Here is a 27396-nt window from a genome sequence, read left to right as displayed (position 1 = left end):
CTCTTTGGTTTTTTTGGTTTGTTTTGTTGTTTGGAGATTGTGTCTCAGTTTATAGCCTAGATATGCCCTGAATTTACAGTCCTCCTACCTCTAGTCCCTGGGTAGCTGGGATGAATAGATGGAAGCCACCAGGCTTAGCTTACGGATGTCAGGATGAGCACAGCCTTTGGTCATCAGGCTCACAAGTGGGGAGGGATGCTAGGTACCCTTATGACAGATGATGGTACCCAGGGAGGGTAAGCTCACAAAGTGGGGAGGGATGCTAGGTGCCCTTATGACAGATGATGGTACCCAGGGAGAGTAAGCTCACAAAGTGGGGAGGGATGCTAGGTGCCCTTATGACAGATGGTACCCAGAGAGGGTAAGCAGCGAGGGACCAAATAACAGAGATGGGATGGTGCTAGAACTAAATTTTGAAGTCTGCAGACTAGTAAATGAGGGGTATGGACAGGACATCTCAAACAGAGGAAAAAGGTTAAACATCCTATGTAAAACCATGACCAGTGAGGCTGGAGAGGTGGTTCAGTGGTTAGGAGCACTGGCTGCTTTCACAAAGGACCCAGGTTCAGTTCACAACACCCGCATCCCACAAGAGCTCAAAACTTTTAGGTTCAATTCCAGAGGATCTGGCGCCCTCTGCTGGCCTCCATAAAACAGTTCTTAAAACAGAAGAGAACTGCTGAGACATTTTGAACATAGGTAGATATCAGAGAAATAAGATAATGAGTTATTTAAGGTTTTCAAAGAAAATTGTGGTATTTGCATTGTTCTAAAGAACAGGATAGATATCAGATAAAGGGTTAGGAAACTGACTTTAAAAGACTAATCCTGGGGCTGGAGAGATGGCTCAGTGGTTAAGAGCACTGGCTGCTCTTCCAGAGGTCCTGAGTTCAATTCCCAGCAAATACATGGTGGCTCACAGCCATCTATAATGAGATCTGAGGCGGATCTCTGTGAATTTGGTCTACAAAACGGACAGGCTCCAAAGCTATACAGAGAAACCCTCTCTCAAAAAAAAAAAGAAAGAAAGAAAGAAAGAAAGAAAGAAAGAAAGAAAGAAAGAAAGAAAGAAAGACTAATCCTGCCACATGGTGGTGGTGCACGCCTTTAATCCCAGCACTCAGGAGGCAGAAGCAGATGACAGCCAGGGCTACACAGAGAAACCCTGTCTTGGAGTGAGAGGGGGCGCACAGACGGGACTCCATGGTACTGATTCTAAAATGTAAACCTTGTACCAGGAAGTAGGATGGCTTATGTTCTTAAGGACGACTCTTGGCTTAATGCCAAGACATAGGATGGACCGTGCGCCTGCACTACCGGGACGGTACACGAGCCGGGAACTAAGCTGGGGACTTAAAATCACACGCACACGGGGACACGGGTCACCCTTGATACAAGAATGCCAACTTTATTGTGCTCGGGGGCAGCTTATATAGGGCTCTGGCCACGCCCCAGCTTTCGGGATCTTTCAGCCGCAGACTCATTCGAACCCACTCCCCTGCCATCAGGGTCTCGTGCTCAGAACAGCTGCAGGCTGCTCAGAACACAGGAAAAAAAAGTTGTTTACAACAAATTCAGGGACTGGGGGTCCACAGCCCCCAACAATGGAAGGGAAAGCCTTTTAGAGTATCCGTTCCTAATGCTGCGATCCTTTAATACAATCCCAGATGTTTGTATGTGGGCAGACCCGCCTGAAGAGGAGAGAGGAGCGGTGTCTCAATTCCTAAGACCCCGTTGGGGTCACGACCCACACGTTGAGGACCACCGTTTTAGAATATTTGGATCTCTGGCAGGTGGAGCTGTGTGGTCCCCTCAGCATATGACTGACATCTGTGAGACCATTCAGCTCTCCAGCTCCAAACATCTGTAAAATACTTGAGCGAGGGATCTGATGTATCATTTTATTGAAGTTTCTTGGGCTTGAGCTGTAGCTCGGTGGTAGAGTACTGGCCTGGCAAGCACAAACCTGCAGGGAAGAACTCCTTGCTAGTGCACACCTATAATCTAACACCCCTGCCACCAAGCCTGACAACCCAGGTTCAATCCCCAGGACCCACATGGGAAAAGGAAAGAATGGAAGTTTTTCTCCAGCCTTCACACGCTTGACATGGTCTAAGTGCCCATACACACGCACAAATAAACAAATGTCATTTATAAATTTAATTTAAAAATGTTTAAGTAGGCTTCAAGAGGACCCTTGTAATAAGGAATGTGGGCCTGGTGGAGCACACCTTTGATCTCAGTCCTCAGGCAGTCAGAGGTCATAGTTGAGTTTCAGGCCAGCGAAAGATTGCATAGTGAGAACCTGTCTCAAAAAAAAAAAAAAAAAAAAAAAAAAAAAGGAAGTAAGAAAAACTGGGCAGTGGGGGCACATTCCTTTAATCCCAGCACTTGGGAGGCAGAGGCAGGTGGATCTCAGTGAGTTCAAGGCCAGCCTGGTCTACAGAGTGAGTTCCAGGACAGCCAGAACTGTTACAGAGAAGAAACCTTGTCTCGAAAAACCAAAAAAAGAAAAGAAAAGAAAAGAAAAGAAAGAAAGAAAGAAAGAAAGAAAGAAAGAAAGAAAGAAAGAAAGAAAGAAAGAAAGAAAGAAAGAGAATTCTCTCCTATCAGTGGTTCTCAACTTTCCTAAGCTGCGACCCTTCAGTGCAGTTCCTGGTGTTCATGCAGGCAGACCCGCGTGGAGACGGATGGAGGGTTGGTGTCTCAGTTCCTAAACTGATCGGTAATATGTGTTTTCTGATGGTCTTAGGTGACCCCTTTGGCAGTCACGACCCACATGTTGAGAACCCCTAGGGCCTAGAGCCACAGGTGGTAGACACCTGTAACCCAGCACTCAGGAGGCTGTGGCAGAGAATCGCAAGTTCAAGACAAGCCTAGGTAATTGAGTAGCACCTACTTCAAAACTAGATCGAAGCTAGAGAGTTCACTTGTATGTTGTAATCCCCAGTATTGGCGGAAAGGGCAATAAAGAAGAAATGAAACTCCAGGGCAAAATGCCAGCCATGAAGGCAAAAATGCAAAGCACGTGATCTAATGCCAAGAAAAACCAAAGCAAAGTAAAGAAATCCGTAAATGCCAAGTCTGCCTGCCAGCAGAGACACAGGTGGGGAGCAGGAGGACTGAGAGTCTGAGACCAGTCTGAGCTGCATAGTGAGACCCTGTTTAAATAAACTAGGTGTGATAATTTATGCATAATCTCCAGGCAAAAGGATTACTGTCAGAACACAGCCCAAGAATTCTGAGTGCTTGTGAGAAAACGCCAAGAAAACATGACAAGCGTCTTGCGATCTCAGGTTCTTCAAGGCACGAAACTGTTCTTGGAGTGTGCGTTTGTGCCCCTCCCAGGTGTAGCGGGTAGCTGAGGTTAACCCAGATCACCCACTATTTGCTTGCTGCTGTGAATATGTGTGTGTGTATGTGTGTGTGTGTATATGTGTGTGTGTGTATATATATGTGTGTGTGTATATGTGTGTGTGTATATATGTGTGTGTGTATATATATATGTGTGTGTGTATATATGTGTGTGTATATATGTGTGTGTGTGTGTATTGTGTATGCCTTAAGGAGAAGCTGGTTTTGTCCTTGTGGTTGGATTCTTTATTCATATGATTCTTCTCGACCCTCAGAATAAACCGGTGCTCTAAATAAAACTGGCTATTACCTGAGACTTTAGTCCACCTCGTTCTTAGGCTCCCTTTTCATAGAGCTGTAGGAAACAAATGACCACAGATCTGAGGCCAGACGGGACTACATAGCAAGACCCTGTCTCGGGTTAAGAAATCGGGGACCAGCCGGGCGATGGTGGTGCACGCCTTTAATCCCAGCACTCCGGAGGCAGAGGCAGGTGGATCTCTGTGAGTTCGAGACCAACCTGGTCTACAGAGCTAGTTCCAGGACAGGTTCCAAAGCTACACAGGGAAACCCTGCCTCGGGGAAAAAAAAGCCACAGAGAAACTCTGTCTCGAAAAACCAAAAAAAAAAAAAGAAGAAGAAGAAGAGCCGGGCGGTGGTGGCGCATGCCTTTAATCCCAGCACTCAGGAGGCAGAAGCAGGCGGATCGAGACCAGCCTGATCTACAAGAGCTAGTTCCAGGACAGGCTCCAAAACCACAGAGAAACCCTGTCTCGAAAAACCAAAAAAAAAAAGAAAAAAGAAAAAAGAAAAGAAATCGGGGATCTGTGTAAGAAACACGGGGCCCACCACTCTTAAGGAGGCTCTGCCCCAGCAAGACTCATATCTGCCTGCCACAGCTGGGTCTGCTCCTTGCTATATTAACATGTTCAAATTCCGCTTGTTAGAAAATTGCATCCATGGGGCTAGAGAGATGGCTCAGTGGTTAAGAGCACTGACTGTTCTTCCAAAGGACCCGGGTTCAATTCTCAGCACCCACACGGCAGCTCACAACCTTCTGTAGCTCTAGCTCCAGGAGTCCACCCAATACAGACATAAGTGCAGGTGAAACACCAATGCACATAAAATAAAAATAGAGAAAGAAAGCTGCACCCTTTGAGCACCAAGATGACAGGTTGTAGGTCTGCTCAGGTCACAGCAACGGGCGCACTCAGCGCTCCCAGGCCTCCGCGAGTCTCAGAAGTGTAGCATCCCGGAAAGAGAGCTGTTGAATCGTTTCCGGGTTGCTTCCTGGCCGAAGTAGAGGAGGTGCTGTGCGGCGGGCCAAGGTCCCGAGCCCCAGCGGATGGAACTGAGCGCACACGTGGAGTCGCGGCAGCGAAGCGCACCCGAGGGAGGGCCGTGGGGTGATCTCTCCCCCCCACCCCCAAATGGCATCTGACTCAGCGATCCGGCCGGCGTCGAGGGCTGTAGGACGGTGTACTTGTACACCGACAGCGCGGGAAGCTGTCGGAGCTCGGGGAGCGCACAACAGGTCTTGGGGAGCACAGGCTTTGCGGGGGTTCTGCGCTTCTGTGGATTAGACAATTGCCATTTCATCTGAAGAAAAGTTTGTTATTACAACTACGAGCAGGAAAGATTACCTGTGGTAACTTTGATGAATCACTCTATACTTGCTACAGTTGACAATCACTAATAACAGCAACAGCCAGGTGGTGGCGGCGCAAACCTTTAATCCTAGAGCATGGGAGGCAGAGGCAGGTGGATCTCTGTGAGTTCGAGGCCAGCCTGGTCTACAGAGCGAGTGCCAGGACAGGTTCCAAAGCTACACAGGGAAACCCTGCCTCGGGAAAAAAAAGAAATCAGCAACGAAAGAAAGACTCGACTTCTTACCTCACTATGACACTCTGGTTAAAAGTGTCAATGTTTGAATATTATGCAAGTGAAGAGATAATCCTTTGCCTTTTTAATGAGACACGAGGTCAATACCAGAAGAGGAATGACCTCTAAACAACTTGACAACTGGGCTGTGCACAGATTGTCAAAATTTACAAGACAAGGCCGTGTGCCACCTGCAAGTTCTTCTCCATCCTCAGGAGACAGCAGGTGTACCACCATCTTAAGGCATTCCGGATTGTCTTGAAAGAGAAGTTCAGCTTGTACTGTTTTACACAGGAAATTCTTCCATATAAGCGGAAGTCTGACATTTATCGGCCACAAATGGCTGGCGATTAGGCGCATCATCAACCACCTCACTGCTGCATCACAAGCCTGGTCCTCCGCTCTCGCAGTCCGTGTCCCGGATGAGAAGCTGTTACTCGTTTGACATCAAGTTGTAGAAATTCATTGGTTTTGTAAATTTCTGGAAAATACTGGCTAATAAAGTCACATGCTGCTACTTTCAGTACGGGACAACCCAGACACTCTGCGCACACACTTATACCAAACAATCTGAAGCATCGATTTGTTCCTTCGAAAACCCAGCACACATGTTCTTCACAGGTTCAATCTGGTATCGATTTGCTGCCTCTTACAAAGATGGAGCTATTGTTGCTATTCCCAGAAATGCTAGCAGCATAAGCAAATTCCACCAAGTTGTTCAGTATCGGGTTTATCGTCTTGGAGTTCTACTTCAAAGGACTTAGATTGGAGCGTGTTAGTTGTGGACATTAAGTTTTAAAAGGGGACTGGCTGCAGCAAGGACAACACCCTGAGCAGGCATCTTCTTTCCGGGACCAATGTCCTCTGCTTTCTCGTGTTGCTCATGACGTCTATGAAACCGGCGAACAGCTTGGCTTCTGCACGATCAGCAAGTCTCTTCTGGGTCTTCTTGCTACTCTTCACCACACCGGAGGTGGCCATCCTCTTTTGCCCTCTGCATCTTCGCGTCTTCTCAGCAAGGGTTTGCCAGCTACACGCGAGGGGCGGGGCAGTGGCTCCCAGAACGCTGCAAACTCCAGAGATCGCGGGACTGCGGGATCGCCCGGGAACTGTACGTTACCGTGCGACAGCTGAGCACACAACTTATTAAGCAGTCTATTTCTTGACTAGTGATATAATGTTCACTTGGGGCATCCCAAATAAATAATAGTTTATAATTAATTAAATCATCTTATGTATTTAATATTAGAAATAATTAGTACTAATTAAATACTAAAATGACCAAAAACTACAGAGAAACCTTGTTGAAAATAAAAAAAAGAAAAAGAAAAAAATACTAAAATGTATGGTAGTGTTGTTGGAGTCTAGCATCCAAACACCAAGGAGGAGTAGCCCCCAGAGACCACCTCACACACCACAGCCGATGTAAAAGCATGAGGATTTTATTAATTCTGTCATGACAGGGTCCCTCAGCATTCAGGAAGCCGAGAGACCTCGAATAGCTGGCACAGGCTACTTTTAAAGGAGAAGGCCACCGAAGCAAGGGGGGGTTGTTCTTTGACTATTCTGATTGGCTTATTCGAAAGGGCTATTACCAATAATTGGCTGGAGAGCTGTTGTCAGATCAGATGAGGTAAGAGGTCATTTTCCCAGGGGACTGAATCAAAACATACGTATATGGGTAATTGTTCAGGAACTGAGTACGTGCATGTGTAGCTGTTAGGTCCTTGGTTCCCAGGGGAGGAGGGGAAGCACTATGGCACGGAGGCTGAGAGGATTCAAAATTGTCAGAAATGGCTTCAGAATTGTCTTAAAGTTTTACAGTGTATTATAGTACAGGTGCCTGAATAATAACAGTGTGTTTTCCTTTGGGGGGGGTAGAATTCAATTTTTGTAGAATGGTTAATAGTCTTCCTTAACACACCATTCATTTCCTTAATATTTTATACAAATACTTTGAAACATACAAGCTGAAATTCTACAGTGAATATTCCCACCTGTGAGTTCTATCAGTTGTTATTTTATGGTATGGATGGGTCTTGCTATGTGTGTGTAGGTAGGTACCCATGGGCCCAGAAGAGAGACTCTGATCCCTTGGACTTGTCGTTACAGATAGTTATGAACCATGTTCAGTTTCTAATACCCATATATTCATATAAGAATATTGTATATATAGTGATATAATACTTGTGTTTTAATAAATAAAGCTTGCCTGAAGATCAGAGTTCAGAGCTAAGCCACTAGAGGGCAGGGAGTGGTGGCACACACCTTTAATCCCAGGACTCAAGGCCACCCTGGCCTACGTGAGTTTAATCTATCTAAAAAGAGAAGCAGAGGGCTGGAGAGATGGCTCAGTGGTTAAGAGCACTGCCTGCTCTTCCAAAGGTCCTGAGTTCAATTCCCAGCAACCACATGGTGGTTCACAACCATCTGAAATGCGATCTGATGCCCTCTTCTAGCCTGCAGGCAGACACACAGACAGAATATTGTACACATAATAAATAAATAAAAAAAATAAAATAAAAATAAAAAATAAAAAGAGAAGCAGAGTTCACACAAAGGTGCTCCCAGCACTTGGGAATCACAGGCCTTTAATCCCAGCACTAGGAAGGTGGAGACAGGAGTGACAGGGCTGGGCAGAGCCAGGAATATAAGGCAGGAGGAGACAGGAGCTCATTGCAGTCTATGCCTGCTGAAGACAGGATCAGCCCTTCATCTGAGCCTTTGTAGAGGTAAGAACTCTCTAATGACTTGACTGCTTTGCTTTTCTGACCTTCAGCTTAAAAAAGATAAAAGAAAAAAAAAAGATTACAGGCAGTAGAGAACCAGGTCCATGCCACACCTCTTCTTCATTTCATGATCTCCTTTCCATGCTGACTCCATCCTGTGAAACGCTCCATTTTTAACTCTTGACACACTGATCTAATCGCGTCCCTAAACAGGGACTCCCCATGGTCCACACCCAATGGGTGCTTACATAAGAGTTCAGGTATCTGTCCACCCAGAGCGCATTTTTAAAAGTGTTATTTCGAGCAGGGCGGTGGTGGCACATGCCTTTAATCCCAGCACTTGGGAGGCAAAGACAGACAGATCTCTGAGTTTGAGGGTAGCCTGGTCTGCAGAGTAGGTTCCAGGACAGGCTCCAAAGCTACAAAGAAATCCTGTCTCAAAAAACAAAACAAAACAAACCACAAAATAATAGTCCAGTATGAGAGCTGTAATCCCAGCATGGAGGCTGAGAGGAGGGATTGCCATGGGTTTGAGAATAGCCTGGGCTACTGTGGGAAACCCTGTCTCAAATACACACAAAGTGTGTGTGTGTGTGTGTGTGTGTGTGTGTGTGTGTGTGTGTGTGTGTGTGTGTAATGAAAAGTGTTATTTTGGGGAAATGACATTTACCCGGTAAAAACTTCAAAAGTAGTTTGTAAAGAGTGGGAAGAGAGGGTCCCTCCCATAGTCTCTGGATTCTCCTCTCCACAAACCTACTCCTTTCTTGGGGCTCTCCCTTGTCCACCCCAGCCAGCTCTGACCAGGTTCCTTTCTCACGTCCCTTTTCTGGACACTGAGCTCCCCTAGGGTTGTCTTCAGCCGCTGGCTGGCGCGCCCCCTGGCGGCAGCACCGCGCGCCGCCGCCGCATGACGCTGCTCCCCCTGGCGGCCGCGCCCCCACACTACAGCGGCCTAGCGCCCTGCCCCGCCCTAGCCTGCTCGGCCCGGCCGGGGGAGGGGTCGCGGCGGCGGCGCCGTCAGCGGCACCCGGGCGCTGGGAGCTTCAGGCTCCGGAGCAAAGATGGCGGCACGGGTGCTGCTCGCGCGAGGATGCCTGCTGCGGCCAGCCGCCCCTGGCAGCTTCCTGCCCGGGCTCCGGTGAGCAGCGCCGCCCTTTCCGGGGCCCGGCCGGGGAGGGGCCGCCGTGGGGCGAAGGGCGCCGGGTCCCCCGGGGCGGGTGGCGGACGCCGCGGGAGGGTGGGGGACGGCCGAGGGCCGGCGTGGCCGGAGCGCCTTCCGGGGGCCCGCGAGGCTCAAGGTCACGGTCCTGCCGCCGCCGCCCTTGCCGGAGCCACCACCCCGGCGCCGGCCTCGCGGGCCCCGGCTGCCCGCAGCCTCCGCGCCCTGCGCTCCGCGGTCGCGGCGCTTCGCCCCAGATTGGGAAGAAGTGACAGTATGGCAGGTCCCCCGCCACCCTCCCCGGGGAAGCTGCCCCGGGGTCCCGACTCGGAAAAGTCCTCTTTTGACTTAAATTTGAAAGCGGAGTGGATCGGAAAACTAATCGACAGCGGCCAGCGGTGGTAGATGGCGGAGTTCACGTTCAAACTTTTTTTTCCCCTTTCCCTAACCTCAGTGGATTCTGTGTTCAGTTGTCCGAATCTGTCACTTTGACATTTTAGCAAAATAACCAAAAACCGTCCTAATTTACCGGCAGATTTCTTGTCCCTTTCTTCCTTTGTATAGTTATTTTCTTTTTAAGCGGTTTTTAGGGTTTGTTTTTATTTTGTGTGTATAAGTGTTTGCCTGCGCATATGTGCACCACGTCTGTGCCCGGTGCCAGAAGGTTTGGATTCACCGGAACTGGAGTTACCGACGGTTGTGAGCCGCCATGTGGGGGCTGGGAATTCAATCTGGGTCCTCTACAAGTGTAGCAAGTGCTCATATCCGCCGAGCCATCTTCCAGCCCCTAGTTGTTTTTTGAGACAAAGTCTTGATACATGTATCCCTGGCTGACCTGAACTTTCTGCAAACCGGTACCAGATTACAGATGTACACTACCAAGCCCACCCTTGGCTACTTGAAATGTTGCCTCTTTAAAAATTACATTTATTTAGTGCACCTTTGTTTGCACGAGTGTGTAATTGGTTTTCTTCTACCATGTGGGTCTGGGAAATTGAACTTAGTTCATCAGACTTAGCAACCAGTGCCTTTACCCTTTAAGCCGTCTTACCAGCCCTGGAACAACAACTTTTTTAAGATTTGTGTATGTATGTATGTATTTTTACTTGCATATGTGTATGCACACAATGCACATACCTGGTGCCTACAGGGGCGAGAAGAAAGCATCCCATCCTTTGGAACTAAAGTTACACAGGTGGTTGTGAGCCACTACATGGGTGCTGGGAATGGAACTCTGGTCCTCTGGGAAAGGAGCAACTGGTCTTAACCACTGAACCATCTCTCCAACCCTGTGTGAACGTTATATAATATAGCTTGTTCGCTTTAGTAGCAATCTTAAGTACGGGGTGTGCATTTCAGAAGATGGAGCCTCTCAGAGACTTGGGAAAGTGAATTCTGGGTGTGGTGTCAGGCCTATTCCTTTTCTAGGACAGATGAAATTTTTTTTTTCCTTTGAGAGGGTTTCACTGTGTAGCTTTGGCTGTCCTGAAGCTTGCTCTGTAGACCAGGCTGGCGTCAAACTCACAGAGGTCCACCTTCCTCTGTCCCCGAAGTGCTGCGCCGCCACAGTATGGAGACAGATGCAACTTGTAGATGCAAATTACTTAAATCACATGTAATATATTTGCAAGTTGGATGAACAAACAACTCTCACATCTGTGGCTACTGAGCAAGCCATCTGAGCCCCTAAAGTTTGTGTTTTGTTCCTCGGAAAACAGGTTTCAGGCAGCTGAAACTCAGGGTGTTCACGCAAGACCTAATGTAGCGTTGTAAAGCTGGTAAAGTAGAGCTTTGGGCCTACCAGGTACCCCTACTTCCTGCTGGAGCCAAATGCCCTGTGGTTCCTTGACACTTTCACCCTCCCTCCTCCCTTTCTGCCAGTCCTTTCTGGGAGCCATCCAGAGAGGAGGAAGGAGGGAGGATCCAGGACAGTATAGAACCTTATAAAGTTAGAGGTGTTGGGCTGTTCAAATGGGAAAACCAAATGTCTGGGCTCAGGCAGCTGGTGAGAAATTGTCAGCATATAGGAATGTGGATAGATACCTGGGTTCCATCATACCGTGCGTGTTTTTACTGAGTTTTTGTTTTCAGTGTTTTGTTTTTAAGCCACAGTGATGGATAGAATTGCTTTTAAACAAGACTCTGGCTAGTGCAGAAGCCGAGAAGCAAGCCCTAGTATGTGCCAGCATTTGCGGGCTGATTGGGTCGTGGAGATTGAGCCAGCAAAGACAGGGAAAGAGCAGCCAGCGCCGTCATTATGTGGCAGCTGTCAGGGGGATTATTTATTGGACTGCTCAGCTGTGCCTGATACTGGCTAAAAGGTTAAGATGGTGTTAAAAAAACAAAAAACAAAAAAACCAACACAGATTTGCCTACAGAAATGTTGGGGTGACCTTGCAGCGTGAGTTTCAGGAAGGAGTCAGGTCTGTGGGTTCCGGACTTGTGTTTTCTCCAGTTCATCTTATTTAGCTATGGTTTGTGTTGGGCCCAGCATTCTCAGCTGTCCACTAGACAATCGCACTGATGCCTGAAGGCACTGGGAAGGGTTTACGCTACCCAGGGTTTCATTTGTGTCCCTCCCACAAAACTACTCTTGCCGGGCGGTGGTGGCGCAGGCCTTTAATCCCAGCTCTCGGGAGGCAGAGGCAGACAGATCTCTGTGAGTTCGAGACCAGTTTGGTATACAGAGTAAATTCCAGGACAGGCTCCCAAGCTACAGAGAAACCCTGTCTCGAAATCCAAAAAAGGAAAAGAAAACTCTCCTCCCAGTAACGGAACGTCTCCCATTTTCCAGGCCAGAAATCAGGCCTTCTCCAAGCCTATGCTACCTCCCTCCCTGCCTTCTAATTGGTTGTCAGATCTGTTATTTCTGCTTCCAAATGTCTAGGCTCCACTGTCTCCGTTCCCATTACCCTTAACCAGCAGCAACACTTGTCTGGATTCCTATAAAGAATGTGAACTTGATTCCATCATTGAAGGGGACAAATAAAAAAATTCTAAGAGGACATTTTTCTCATTATTAAAAAAACACACTAGCCAGGCTGTGGTGACTGGAGAGACGGCTCAGTGGTTAAGAGCATGTACTATTGCAGAGGACCTGAGTTCAGATCCTAGCACCCACATCAAGCAGTTCATAAGCACCTCTAACTCTAGCTTCAGGGGAATCTGACCCCTCTAGGAAGCTGCACTCTCGTGTCCATCCCCCCATACGTGTACACATAATTAAAAATAATTTTTTTAAAAGATTTATTTATTTATTATGTATACAGTATTATCAGTATTCTGCTTGCATGTGTGCCTGCAGGCCAGAAGAGGGCACCAGATCTCCTTACGGATGGTTGTGAGCCACCATGTGGTTGCTGGGAATTGAACTCAGGACCTCTGGAAGAGCAGTCAGTGCTCTTAACCACTGAGCCATCTCTCCAGCCCTAAAAATAATTCTTTAAAAACCTGGTTACCATCAGAACTTGGGCAAGTGAGGTAAGAGGATCGAGACTCAGAGGCCAGACTGGACTATGTAATGAGACCCTGTCTCCGCGCACACACACATCAGGATCCTAATCACCCCCTTCCTTCCCTAAGACCCCTCCCAAGAAAAGTAATAAAAACCATTTGGAAGAGAATGGAAACATTTAATAGAGAGTGGGCATAGATGTTATGTTCCTTAGGTGTGATAATAGCATATGGACTTACCTTTGTTCTCTAGAGATATATGTTTAAGTGTTCATTTATTTGAGACGAGGTCTCATTGCATTGCTCTGTCTGGCCTGGAACTCTGAATGTAGATCAGGCTGGTCTCAAACTCAGAGTTCTGCCTACATCTGCCTCCTGAGTGTTGTGATTAAAAATGTTTGCCGCCATGTCCAGTATGTGCTGAAATATTAAGGTTGTATTATGTCTATACAGTTTTCAAATCTATAAAAGTTAAAAAGAAAACATTTTAAAAGATCACATTAATTTTTTGGTCTCCATGGAGTGCCTAAGTTATCTTATTTCAACTTATCTGTGTTTGAAGTTTTTCTAAATGAAAAAATGGGGTCCAGCTGTGGTGGCTCATGCCTTTAATCCCAGCACTCAGGAGGTAGAGACAGGTGAGTTCCAGAACAGCTCCAAAACGACTCTAGCGGCAGATCAGGAGTTAGGTTTATGAGAGCATTGCTTTAATATGAGACTTCTTACAATAGATCTGCCCTGTCTCCTTCCCCTGCCTGTGCTTCCTCGTTGCAATATTTCCTCTTGGCTTTGACCATTACTAGCTTTTACGATGTTCTTTCTCCCATGGCAAATGTCGTCTCATCCTCTACATCTTTAGCTCAATGGGTACTTCTTCAGGTGCATCTCCAGGCCAACCGAGACCCTGCCCTCCTCGTCTTTCCGCCCATGCCTCTGTCCCAGAGCTCATGTCACACTGGCTTGATCGTGTTTCCCTGCTCTCACTGCAGACTCAGCTCTGGCCAGGGCCAGGTTTGTTCCGCGTATCCTTCCACTCTGGCCCCACCCCTAACACACTGTGCAGTTAGCAAACACTTGAGGGTCCCTGAGCGAGGCCCACTGCTGCTGCTGTGGCCTGAATGTTAAATGTGTCTCCTCTCTTCATTTTGCTCTGACTAAACCTTGGTGCTAACTTCACCTGGTAGGATCCTCTCCACCTCAGGGTTTTTTAGGTTTGGTTTTGTGAGGAGGTTTTGTTTTGTTTTGTTTTGAACCAGGGTTTCACAGTATAGCTCTGGCAGGCCAGGAACTTAATACATGGATCAAACTAGTCTCAAACTCAGAGATCTGCCAGACTCTGCCCCTCCCACATGCTAAGAGTCACACACTTGGCAGGATTGTTTTTTCCTCTAGTTCTGACCCCAGGACCTCACTTGTACTAGGTGTGCTTGCTCACCTGGCTCTGCCTTAAGCTACATCCCCAGTGCCAGGGGTATCTTTTGAAAATATTCTTTCCCTTCATCTCTGTATCCGAACTGTCCTTTGTCCCACCCGCTGGGTATTTATTACGTGCTTCCTTCAATAGTAGAGTCCAGGAACTGCACTCCCTGCCCTTGTTGCTGGCTCAGTGTGCCTCGGCTGGCTTTCGTGCTTGTTTTGAGCCCCTGCTAGTTCCACACCATGTCTAGGTGTAGCGCAGAAAGCGGCCTCGTGTTGACCCCTTAAAGCTGCTCTTGCTTCCCACTGTCTGCGCTCATGTCTTTCTGAGCTCTTTGCTGTCCCAGAGGTCCGCCCTCCATTCCCATGACACTGTGTTCTGTACATGTTGTTCTGGCTAGAAGGATCACCTGCCTTGTCCATCTGTCCTGCTTGGCCTCCGGGGCAGAGCTGCAGTATCGCTCCTGGATCCCTTGCGCTCCTGACTGCAAGCTGATGACTCATACCCTTGAGCTCTGGCAGCCTGTGTGGGCTGTGGTATCTGTGTTCGTCCTGGCTGTTTTCCCCAGGAGACTGTATGGGCATCTGCTTGAACTTGGTATCAACAGAGCCTAGTGCACAGAACTTATTCTAAAGCCCAGCATTTGACAAAAAGTGGGGAACTCTGCAACACACGCATGCGTGCGCCCATGTGTGTGTCTGTGTTGGTCTGTGTATCTGTCTGTCTGGTTTTCAGTAAGAACCCAGGCCTTGCCTGGATCTTATCACTACGGCAACTCTTGGCATAGCCCTCTCCATATTTGGCTTGTACAGTGAGATAGACTGGACAGTGTATCACACATCCTGAGCCCAGGACTGAACATTTTCCTACCACCTTTAGTCAGCTGATAGCTGACACCCGAAGAAAGACTTCAAAGTTTGACACAGAAAGCCAGGCGCACACGCTCAGCCACAGAGATGCCTGTTTGGGAGGCATCTGCGATTAGTAAAGACATTTTGAATGTTGTTTGTCCTTACCATTTCTTACCAGATCTTTTGGTCTCTCGAAGCCAGTCTTTTGCAAGACATACCTGGCTAAGTTGTTTTGAGGTTCTAGTGAACTGCCATAGGCAAATGACATCAGCCAGTCTGTGGAAAGAAACGTGGTCATTAGCTCTTAATACCCTTGAGCCCTAGGGAGAAAGAGAAAAGTGTCTCTGGGTTTTTCTACTCTATAGCCTACAAATAGCTCTTTATTAGATTTCCATATATAAAGTATTAAATGCAATAAGAATTAAATAGCCATGCATCTTTGCATTTCTGAAGGACACATTAAAAACAATTAGAGTGGAACTGGGGGCACATGCCTGTAATCTGAGCACTTAGGAGGCAGGGACAGGAAGGTTAAGAGTTCAAAGCTAGCCTTAGTTACATAGTGAATTTCAGGTAAGTCTGGGCTACATGAGACTGCTAGGCAGGGTTTTTTTTGGTTTTTTTTTGTTTGTTTTTTTAGATAAGTAAAGGCCGTGGGAAAAGCTAGCTGGTACTAAGCAAGCCTGTCTGGACTTCACCAGTGACAATCATGGCAAAAATCATGGATTCTGTGCTCTGTGTACAGTTCATAGAGGAATCCAGAAGAAGGAACTGGGGCTCTTGGTGCCAAAGAGTACTTTCCTCAAATATCCTACATAAAGATGAATGCAAGGGAGAGGGCTTGGGAAGAGACTAACACAGAAAGTTTTCAGGCACACTGATAAAACAGCTCATTCAGAGCAGACAGAAGGACCAGCAGAAGAAGGTGGAAAAATAGTACAAACTTTCCGGGGGGGGGGGGGCGGGTGACGGTCCCTAAGAAAGGAAAGAAATAGCGTAGTTTTTCTCTTCCAAAAACCCATCGGCATTACCTGGTGCAAGCGCAGGCAAGATGCAGTCAAGACTGATAACTCCAGTCAGCTCAACCACACACAGTTTCTCACCCAGCTCCTTTGCTGGTGTGACTGTCCTGTGCTGCTTTCGGTGAGAGAGAACCATTGGAACAAGGGTGACTTCAGGCCACCTGCCAACGAGCCATCTTCCCAACTCTGGCCTCCTCTGGGTCTGAATGATCTATTGTACTCTGAAGAATAGGAGAAATCGGTATTCACATGGCTTCATACATGTTTAAGAGACTTATATGTAACTAAATAAACAACAAGCTAAGGCTTAGAAAAAATATTTCAAAGATTTTATGTGTGTATGTGCTTTGCCTACATATGTGTGTACCATTTGCATGCCTGGTGCCCATGGAGGCCAAAGGAAAGTGTTAGGTTCCCTCCCTGGAGCAAGAGTTACACAGACAGTTGTGAGCTGGCATGTGGGCGCTAGAAATTGAACCCTAGTCCTCTAGAAAGGCAGCTGGTGCTCTTCGCTGCTGAGCCATCTCCTGTCCAACTCATTAAAAAAAAATTTAATATGTATTTAAAATATTTAAACATTGCCAGGCGGTGGTGGTACACGCCTTTAATTCCAGCACTCAGGAGGCAGAGGCAGGAAGATCTCTGTGAGTTCGAGGCCAGCCTGGTCAGCATAGCAAGTTCCAGGCCCCACCCAGAGCAACATAGTGAGACCCTGTGTCATATAACAACAACGAAACCAAACTGGGCATAGTGGTTCACACCTGTATTCAGAAGACAGAAACTAGAGGATTGCCACAAATTTGAAGTCAGTCTACATATATGAGGAGGTCCAGGCCATACAAAGATGTATAATGAGACTGTCTTTTTTAAAAAAAAAAGTAAGTTCTGTAAATTAGCATTTTAAATCTTTCATTGAAATAAAATGTGCTATGATTCATTTAGAGATTCTTCAAAATAAGTTTTTTTTTAATATTCAGAGAATGGGTTAATGACCAAAACAAAAACTATATGACATCGAAGAAAAAGAATCTCTATGTAACCAGGCTGCATCAAGCTCTCCGTCCTCCTGCCTTAGGCTCTGGAAGGTTGAGATCGTTAAGATTTATTGTTTACCATTTTTAGTTATGTGTCTATGTGTGGGTATGTACCTGTGAGTGCAGTGCCCGCGGAGGTCAGAGCTGCCCACTGTGGACCTGGGACTGCGCTCAGGCCCCCGCCCAGCGCAGCAGCACATACATGCCATCTCTCCACTCCCCAGAAGCAACGTCTAAGCCCTTTCTCGCTATCAGATGCTATTCTTAGTAATTTAAGTGTGTGATATAGAAGCATGTACTTTTTTGCACTTAAAAATGTACAAAAATGGGGGGCAGCACAATGGCTCAGTGAGTAGAAGCGCTTGCTACACAATCCTGATGACCTGAGTTCAACCCCCAAAGCTCAACTTAAAAAAGCCAGCTGCAGGGGCTGGAGAGATGACTCAGCGGTTAAGAACATTGCTGCTCTTCTAGAGGTCCTGGGTTCGATTCCCAGTACCTACGTGGTGGCTGACAACCACCTGTAATGAGATCTGGTGCCCTCTTCTGGCGTGCAGGCAGAACAGTGCATACATAATAAACAAACAAACAAATATGAAAAAGAAAAAAGCCAGCTGCAGTGCTCCGCAGCTGTACTCCCAGCGCACCTGTATTGAGATGGGAGGTGGAGACGGAAGTTTGAGTCCAGTTAGCATGGAGGATGCAATGTGTCAGAAAGGAGAGAAATGACTCTTGTCACTCTGAGCTCCACATGCTTGCTGCAGCACACACACCTATGCATAGACACACAGTATATACATTAAAAATAAAAGTACAGCAAGTTAAAGTCCAGCCTGGCTTATATGAGCCCCTTTCTTGAAAGAAAAAAAAGAAAGAAAGAAAAGAAAAAGAAAGAAAGAAAGAAAAGAAAGAAAGAAAGAGAGAGAGAGAAAGAGAGAAAGAGAGAAAAAGAGAGAGAGAGAGAAAGAAAGGAAAGAAAGAAAGAAAGAAAGAAAGAAAGAAAGAAAGAAAGAAAGAAAGAAAGAAAGAAAGAAAGGGACAGGCAAGATGGCTCAAAAAATCAAACATAAAACACTTGCTGCTCAGGTCTGTCCCAAATACCGGAACCACAGTGAAAGGAGAGAATTAACTCCCAAATTTGTTCCTCTAACCTCTGCACTCGCGAGACAGGAGGATTGCCCCGAGTTTCCTGCTAGCCTGGGTTACAGAATGACGGTGGCTAAAGTGCTCTCACAAACAGCACAAAGAATGTATTTAAAGCCCCAAACTGCCCTTTTAAGTCAAGCCACAGAAGGTTGAGTCTGGGTCCTCAAAGCTTAGACTAGTCATATGGCAAGTCTAGGTTCGCCTGAGAGACTCTGCCTCATCGAATAAGGAGAAAAGCAGACAGGGACAATTCGCACATCAGCCTCAGCCTCCAGGTGTACACCACAGGCATGCATGAAAATTATAAAAATTTATATATGTAGAAAATTGTGTGTCTGTGTGTGTGGCTGTGGAGTTAGTAAAGTCCTTGTAGAGGACTTGAGTATGATCTCCATTACCCACCCTCCCCTTCCCTCCCTCCTCTCTGTTTTTCAAGACAGGGTTTCTCTGTGTATCTCTGGCTGTCCTCACTCTCAAACAGGCTTACTTCAAACTCAGATCTGCCTTTGCTTCTTAAGTACTGGAATTAAAAGCGTGCACCAGCACACCAGGTGTGGTGGCCTGTGCTAATAATCCAGCACTAGGGGGCGGAGACAAGCAGGTCCTAGGTTTTGTTGGTCACATGTGTGATGCTTTCCAAGCCAGCAAGAGACCCTGTCTCAAAAATAAACAAGCAAGTAAAGATGCTGGGCATGGCCGGGCAGTGGTGGCGCACGCCTTTAATCCCAGCACTCGGGAGGCAGAGACAGGCGGATCTCTGTGAGTTCGAGACCAGCCTGGTCTACAAGAGCTAGTTCCAGGACAGGCTCCAAAACCACAGAGAAACCCTGTCTCAAAAAACCAAAAAAAAAAAAAAAAAAAAAAGATGCTGGGCATGTGTGCCTTTAATCCCAGTCCTTGGGAGGCAGGGGGAGGGGGATCCCAGTGAGTTCAAGAGTTCAAGCCTGGTCTACATAGTGAGTTCTTCAGACAGCCAGAACTATATATAAAGACCCTGTCTCAGCTACCTACCCCTAACCCCAAACATACCTCCAAAAAGAAAGCACAAGCCAGGCAAGGTGTTGAACCCCTCTAACCTATAGTCACAGCCTATTTAATTTTTAAAACTACTTTATTTCTCTTGTGCACAGGCCAGCCCTCAGGTGTTGGTTCTCTGCTGCCACCTGGAAGGATCTGGTGATTGAACTCAGGTCACCAGGCCAGGCCTGTGGCTGGCACTTCTACCTGCTGAGCTAGAAAACCTAGACTCTTTCTAACTAGTTTTTTGTTGTTGTTGTTGTTGTTTTTTGTTTTGTTTTTTTGTTTTTTCGAGACAGGGTTTCTCTGTAGTTTCGGAGCCTGTCCTGGAACTCCCTTTGTAGACCAAGCTGGCCTCGAACTCACAGAGATCCGCCTGCCTCTGCCTCCTGAGTGCTGGGATTAAAGGCATGTGCCACCACCGCCCAGCTCTAACTAGTTTTTTAATTGTGTATAAAGTGAGATTTATTTTTTAATTTTTTCTAATAGGTTTCATATATTTATCTTTGCACCTTGCTTATCTTGCTTGCCTTTCTCACCTTGGGAGGTGTGGCAGAGAGTGTTATGGAAAAAATGGCGTGCTTCCAGAACTATGAAAGAACTTAACAAACACTAAGGTTGTGAATACATTGAGTCAGAATGCTGTTTTCTTTTTCTGGTTTTTCGAGACAGGGTTTCTTTGTAGCTTTGGAGCCTGTCCTGGAACCAGCTCCTGTAGACCATGCTGGCCTCAAACTCACAGAGATCTGCCTGCCTCTGCCTCTGGGATTAAAGTGCTGGGATTAAGGGCGTGCGCCACCAGCGCCCGGCTCAGAGTACTGTTTTCATTCTTTCCTAGAAGAGTGACGTCCTCAAGTCACAGAGCTCGGGAAGACAGCTGGCTCAAGTCCTTATTTGTCAGGAAAGTGGATCCAAGAAAAGATGCACACTCCAACCTCCTGGCCAAGAAGGAGACAAGCAGTCTGTACAAGTTACAGTGTGAGTAGCGGCCAGCCGCCATCCTTGTGCATGGCTCTGACCATCTCTTCATACGTTCATCACTACATTTTCTTTTCCTTTCAGTTCACAACGTTAAGCCGGAATGCCTAGACGCGTACAACAAAATTTGGTGTGTATCTCAAACTCATTTCCTGGGGTGGTGGGAAGTACCTCTAACAATTTTCCTGTGTTGGATCAGCTAACACTCCATAGCAGAAGCGATATCTTTGATGTCCCTATAGCTGAGTGCTCAGAGGTTGGCCTGAGTGGCATTTTGGTTCTGAGCACACACAGCTCCCCCATCAGGACTCAAGAAGACCCTCCCATCCACCTGTGACTGACCTTGAGTCCCTTCAGGCCTTCCTGGCTGCCTGCGGTTAAGGAACTCCCTCTCTGGACAGCTTGGAGGGTTAGCAATTACAAGTGTGACCTCCACTGTGTGAAGAACTGGGGTAGCCTTGGTGACAAGATCTGTATGCCCTCACATAAAAGGTGAACACAGAAAGATTAGGAGTTCCGAGTTGTTCTTGACCACATAGTGAGTTCCAGGCTGGATGGCAGCTTGGACTGCAATGTGAAACTCTTTCTAAAATTTCAAAAAATTCAGCTAGATGTGGTGGTGCATGCCTTTAATGCCAACACCCGGGAGGCCAAGAGAGGCCAATCTCTGTGAGTTCAAGGCCAGGTTGGTCTACATAGTGAGTTCCAGGCCAATTAGGAGTACATAGTGACACCCTATCTGGCTAATTTTTTTTGCCAGTAAGTTAAAAATAAAGAATCTGGAAGCGTGGCTGAGTGGTTAAGCTCACTCACTGCTCTTGCAGAGGGACCTGGGTTCAGTTCCCAGCACCCACATGATGAGTGCTTACTTAGTTACTTTTCTGTTGCTGGGCTGTGATGCCATGGCCAAAGCAACAGAAGAAACATTTTATTGGGGCTTCCCATTTCAGAGGGTGAGTCTGTGGCCATCATGGTGGGGAGGATGGCAGGTGGGCAGGTAGCTGGTAGAACAGTAGCCCTGAGCTTGCATCCTGATCCATAAGCATGAGGCAAAGAGAGGGAGCCAACTAGGAATGGCACTGACTTTTGAAACCTCAGTCTAACCCCCTCATGACATACCTCCTCCAACAAGGCCACACCTCCTCATTCTTCTCAAAGTTCCACCAACTCAGGACCAAGCATTCGAATATATGAGCCTATGGGATCCTTTCTCATTTAAGCCCCCACCAGGCCAACGGATATAGCGCCCTCTTCTGACCTCCACAGTCACTGCATGCACATAGCACACAGACATACATGCAGGCAAAACTACCTGTACATATAAAATAAATATAAATTTTTTTTTTTTTTTTTGGTTTTTCGAGACAGGGTTTCTCTGTGGCTTTGGAGCCTGTCCTGGAACTAGCTCTGTAGACCAGGCTGGTCTCGAACTCACAGAGATCCGCCTGCCTCTGCCTCCCGAGTGCTGGGATTAAAGGCGTGCGCCACCACCGCCCGGCTAAAAATAAATCTTGACTGCTTGTGGTGGCACATGACTTTAAACCCAGCACCTGAGAGACAGAGGCAGGCGGATCTCTTGACTTCGGAGCCAGTTTAGTCTACAAAGAGAGTACCAGTATAACCAGGGATACAGAGAAACCCTGTCTCAAAAAACACTAATAATAATAATAATAATAATAATAATAATAAACCTTTAAATAAATAAATATAACCAAAACCAAAAATGTTTATCTCTTAGTTTCTACACACACACAAAATGACATTTTCTCTGTGCTTTTTCATTTGTTTTTTATTTTTCTTTAAAATTCTCAGCAGCACCTGATCCCGTAACCTAACTGCTGCCTGGTCTTTAGGGGCCCCTGTCAAGAGCTCTGCCAGACCCACCCGGTTCTCAGTACAGACACCACCTGTCTCCCATTGTCTGCTTAGATAAGGCCTGGGCTTGTAAGAGCAAGTTTGGGGCCTTGCACTAAGAACTGACTGATTTAATATGTGGATCCGTGTAGATGAAACGCTCCCCACCCCCACCCCGGACCTTTCCGGACCCCAGCTTGGTTGTCCATATTGATGCTGCTCCCCCACAGTAGCTCTACTGCACACATCAGTGATGGAGGAAGGTCATTGGTTAATTAATAAAGAAACTGCTTGGCCCTGATAGGTTAGAACATAGGTGGGTGGAGTAAACAGAACAGAATGCTGGGAGGAAGAGGAAGTGAGGTAAGACACCTCAGACAGACGCCATAGCTCTGCTCTCTGAGGCAGATGCAATGAAGCTCTGACCCAGGATGGACGTAGGCTAGAATCTTCCTGGTAAGCGCACCTCATGGTGCTACACACATTAATAGAAATGGGCCAAGCAGTGTTTATATGAATACAGTTTGTGTGTCGTTATTTTGGGGCATATACAGGCGGCTGGGAGCTGGGTGGCAGGAACGCAGCCCTGCAGCTCCCACTACACATCAGGGCACAGAAAGAAACTCGTCCCAATTTATCCTCCCCATCCCAGGTCTGCATCATTTATAAACAGTCCTGGCTTATATATCAGGCATATTTAATACCATATCTTAAGTTTTTTTTTAAATCAATGTACACAAAAAAGTAAATGCTACCTCTCAAGAAACAGACTTGGAACTATCCTTGGTAGTGCACGCCTGTGATTCAAAAATTCCAGAATCTGAGGCAGGATTGTGAGATCAAGGCCAGCCAGGAATATGTAATAACAAGACCTTATCTTAAAAGCAACTATAAAATTAGGTGGATGTGGTATCATGTAGCTCTAATCAGACACTGGCATGCCTGGCGGGGGAGGGATCAGAGGCAGGAGACCATTGCAAGTTTGAAGCCTGTAGTTCCAGGCTGGCTGGGGCTGCAGAGTAAATCCTGTGTCAAAAACAAAACAAAACTCTGGGGGCTGGAGAGATGAATCCGTGGTTAAGAACACTGTCTGCTCCTCCAGAGGTCCTGAGTTCAATTCCCAGCAACCACGTGGTAACTCAGAACCATCTATAATGGGATCTGATGCCCTCTCTGGCGTGCGGGCACACATGAAGACAGAGCACTCATACCCTCCCCCCCAAACAAAAAAACAACACTAAATAACAACATGTAGTGCCTGTCACCAACCACTGTAATTATGATGTATTGTCAGCAGATAAACGGAATCAGTAGCATTTGTTTTTTCTTTCAGGTTTTTGAGACAAGGTCTAATATTAATTTTCTGTATAGCTAGGCAGGTAGCATATACCTATAGTTTTTGGGAAAAATCAGTCCCAAGTTTAAAGTCATCAGCTACATGAGACCGTGTCTACACATAGGAAGGTTTCTGTGGAGTCAGGCTGGGCTATGACACCTGTTAAAAGTCACGCATGGCTGTGTCAAGGCTCAGCACCAGTGCTCTTGGTGGTCCTGAGTTGGTTGTGGTGTTCATTATGATACTTCTGAGATCCCTGTAGCTAGCTGAACTGTGTGGAACCCATTGTTGCTTCAAGTGTATGTTTTATGATTCTTCCAGTTATTAACCACGCTGGCGTTGGGGGCTGCGGGGGACGGCGGGGGGGGGGGGGTCAGCTTGGTTCACACCACTACGCCTGGCTGTCGGTCTTTCTCCCCAAAGGCCTTCCCACTGCTTTGCCCTGCTAGGCAGCCAATTGCTCACCTCTGGCTTGAATGCTTCTACCCGCTCTCCGGTTTCTTCCATGTCTTGTATGTCATTCCCGAGTTTCTTTCTTCATGGGAACCAGCAGAACTTCTGTAAACATCGCATTCCTCAGCAGCTTTCTTCTCCTTTCTCCTGAAATAGCAAATAGAGCCCTGGCTCCTGGACTCTGGGACCTTGGTCCTTTGTAAACACCTTTATCATACCGCAGGAGGTGCTTGTAACTCTTGTAAATAACCTGGGGTTAAAACCTAAGCTGTTGGTAAGTGGGTGCTGATAAACAACGGAATTTGGCTAACACTTCAGATCTGGACACGATCTTACAAAATGTTGTGGGGGACTGGAGCGATGACTCAGCGGTTAGAGGTTTTGTTAGTCCAGCAAAAGACTCTATTTGACTCCTAGCGCCCACACAGTGGCTCACAACCGTCTGTAACTCTAGTTTCTTCTGGCCTCTGTGGGCACCAGAGTCACATATGGTACACAGACATACATGCAGACAAAACATTCATACACATGAAATAAATCTAAAACAAACAAAACATATATGGATGATATGGGCTCGGTTGCTAGAATACATAGGAAGTGGTTGTGTTTCAACTGACGCTCCCGTGCTGTCTACGGGGAAATCTCTCCCCGGTTTAATCACCATTGCTGTCTCTTCTCTTTAAGTCAAGAAGTATTACCAAAGATCCATGAAGGCAAGCAGTACCCCTGTACCTTGGTGGGGACGTGGAACACGTGGTATGGCGAGCAGGATCAAGCCGGTAGGAAACAAAAGTTTTTGGGATAAATACTTTATTTTGTAAGTGTAATGCTTGTTTTTATAGTCCTTTTCAAGTTCCAGTCTGGTTTCACGGATCGAGTGGTTTCTACAGTAACTCACTGTAAAAGTTACTTTTTTAATGTTCAAATCTGTTATGAAAACTTCGTAAAATAACTCAAGGACAGATACAGGCACACTACAATGTTGTACTGTATTCCTGTGGTGGATACAAGGAGCACTACAATGTTGTAGTATGTTCATATGATAGATACAAGGCGCACTACAATGTACTGTGTTCATGTGGTGGATACGAGGCTCACACCACAATGCTGTACTGTATTTACGTGGCATGGATTATGTATTGTCAAGGTAAGAGTGCCTCGAGACTGAATGTGTGCTGTCTTTTAAAATGCATTTCAGTCCACCTCTGGAGGTACGAAGGAGGCTATCCAGCCCTCACGGAGGTCATGAATAAGCTCAAAGAAAACCAGGTAACAATGTGGGTGTGGAGAGAGAGAGAGAGAGAGATTCTTGTGTAGTATAATGATTCAGGGTGTATTCACACAGAACTTCATAAAGACACCAGCTTTTGTTAGTAAACCATTTAGTTTTCATAGTAGAAATTTCATCATCTGAGTTCTTAAAATTGTATGTAAACATGAAATTACTAGTTTTTGTTGTTGATGTTTATTTGTTGGTTGGGGGTTTTTGTTTGTTAGGTCTTTGGGTTTTGTTGGGTTTTTTGTTTTGTTTTTTCAGGGTTTTGTTGGTTTGGGTTTGGTTTTGGTTTTTCAAGATAGGATTTCACTGTGTAGTCCTGGCTGTCCTCACTTTGTAGACCAGGCTGGCCTCGAACTCACAGAGATCCACCTGCCTCTGCCCTCTGAGTGCTGGGATTAAAGGCGTGCACCACCACCACACAGCCAAAATTACCAGTTTTAATACTATCACAATCAAAGCTCCTGCACGATAGCGCCTTGAAACTGACAAGCCTGGACTCTGACACTGGCCACGCTGCATGGTAAACTCAGCCCTGGATTACAAATAGAAGCTGTCAGCCACAGCATTGTTTGTTTTGTTTTTTGGGGGGTTTTTTTTTTGGTTTTTTTTTTTTTTTTTTTTTTTTTTTTTTTTGGTTTTTCGAGACAGGATTTCTCTGTGGCTTTGGAGCCTGTCTTGGAACTAGCTCTGTAGACCAGGCTGGTCTCGAACTCACAGAGATCCGCCTGCCTCTGCCTCCCAAGTGCTGGGATTAAAGGCGTGCGCCACCATCGCCCGGCTTGTTTGTTTTGTTTTTGAATTTTTGTTTGAGACAGACAGTTTCTTACAGCTCAGACTAGCCTCAAACTCTTTATGTACCCAGGGATGGCCTTAAGTTTCTGATTCTCCTGGCTTTTCAAATGCTGGGCTCACAGGTGTGCCACTATCCCTGGTTTAAGTGGCACTGTGGATCAGACTCCAGCTCAGTAGTTTCGAGAACTTGTTGCTCTTCCAGAGGACTGTTGAGTTCCAGCATTCACATGGGGGTTCACAGCCACCTGTAACTCCAGTTCCAGAGGATCTGATGCCCTCTTCTGACTTTCCAGGGCACTATGCACTCATGTGGTGCACACACATACATGCAAAAATAAATAAATCTTTGAAAGAAAAAATCTGGATACATTAGGAAGTGAGAGGGCATGCTCTATCCATTATTCCCATGCAGCAGATAAACACTAAGATGGTCTTACTTATACCGTGTTAGCCTTTGGAATTTGGTTGTTACTAAAGTCTATTTATATATAAGTATCCAAAGATTTCATGAGCATTTTTTTTTCACCCAAAGGAATTTGTAAATTTCCGTAAAGCCAGAAGCGACATGCTTATCTCCAGGAGAAATCAGCTGCTGTTGGAGTTCAGTTTCTGGAATGAGCCCGTGCCGAGATCAGGACCCAATATATACGAACTCAGGTCCTACCAACTCCGAGTAAGTAGTGAATGCAGGCCAGGCCTCCCTGCACAGCTTCCTGATGCAGATGGTGAAAGGGAAGTGAGCATTTTGTTACGTGTGTTTAGCATCTTACGTATATTTTTCAGGGGTGGTGGCAATGATTGGAAACAGGGCCGCCCATAGCCCCGGCTAGCCTTGAATTTTAGCTCCTGCGGTAGTCTCCCGAGACAGGGATTACAGATAGCCAGCATCACATCCGGCTTGTATTTTGATTTGACCTATTTTCTTCCAGTCTAGTCTTTTTTGTTTTACTTTATTTTCTCTTTCTCATTCTTTTTCTTCAGCTAAATTCTTTTGTATTTATGGCATTATGTATAATGTTTATTACTTGATGTTTTTCCAAGTAATTTTCTTTTTTTTTTAATTTATTTATTATATATACAGTGCTTTACCTGCGTGCCAGAAGAGGGCACCAGATCTCATTATAGATGGTTGTGAGCCACCATGTGGTTGCTGGGAATTGAACTCGGGCCCTCTAGAAGAGCAGCCAGTGCTCTTAACCTCTGAGCCATCTCTCCAGCCCCCAAGTAATTTTCTTGAGGCTGACTTCAAACTTGGTATGTAGCCAGGGATAGCCCTGAGCTCTTGGTCGTCTTCCTTCTACCTCCTGAGCACGGGGATCAAATGTGTGTACCACCACACCTGATATACACCATGCTGAGGATCCAGCCTGGGGCTGTGTGTGCCTGGCAAACACTATTTTTTTTTTCTGTCCTGGAACTAGCTCTTGTAGACCAGGCTGGTCTCGAACTCACAGAGATCCGCCGGCCTCTGCCTCCCGAGTGCTGGGATTAAAGGCGTGCGCCACCACTGCCCGGCCTGGCAAACACTATTAACTGAGCTGTGTTACATCTCCAACCCCAAACAACTTTCTGTTCAAGCGCAGAAAGCACAAATATGCAGCAACTGCCCTTGCTGAGGCAAGAATGCCTCAGCAACCCTGA

The 27396-nt window shown here is 46.5% G+C and overlaps 1 protein-coding gene and 1 pseudogene across 1 annotated transcript in view; one reads left to right on the top strand and one right to left on the bottom strand.

Moving 5' to 3' along the window:
- Positions 1–4590: 4590 nt before the first annotated feature.
- Positions 4591–6216, bottom strand: LOC130871405 (kelch-like protein 7; annotated as a pseudogene).
- Positions 6217–8955: 2739 nt separating this feature from the next.
- The window catches only part of Nipsnap2 (nipsnap homolog 2), a 30025-nt gene continuing 11584 nt past the window's right edge, over positions 8956–27396 (top strand). The window contains exons 1-6 of the mRNA XM_057764982.1: positions 8956–9102; positions 19902–20041; positions 20126–20171; positions 24369–24463; positions 24883–24953; positions 26288–26428. Of these exons, the coding sequence (XP_057620965.1) occupies positions 9026–9102; positions 19902–20041; positions 20126–20171; positions 24369–24463; positions 24883–24953; positions 26288–26428 (570 nt within the window). The 5' untranslated portion in view covers positions 8956–9025. The remainder of the gene's footprint in view (positions 9103–19901; positions 20042–20125; positions 20172–24368; positions 24464–24882; positions 24954–26287; positions 26429–27396) is intronic.

This window comes from Chionomys nivalis, chromosome 3 (assembly GCF_950005125.1).
Source record: "Chionomys nivalis chromosome 3, mChiNiv1.1, whole genome shotgun sequence".
Taxonomy (NCBI): Eukaryota; Metazoa; Chordata; class Mammalia; order Rodentia; family Cricetidae; genus Chionomys; species Chionomys nivalis.
This window is presented reverse-complemented; position numbering and strand designations above follow the sequence as displayed.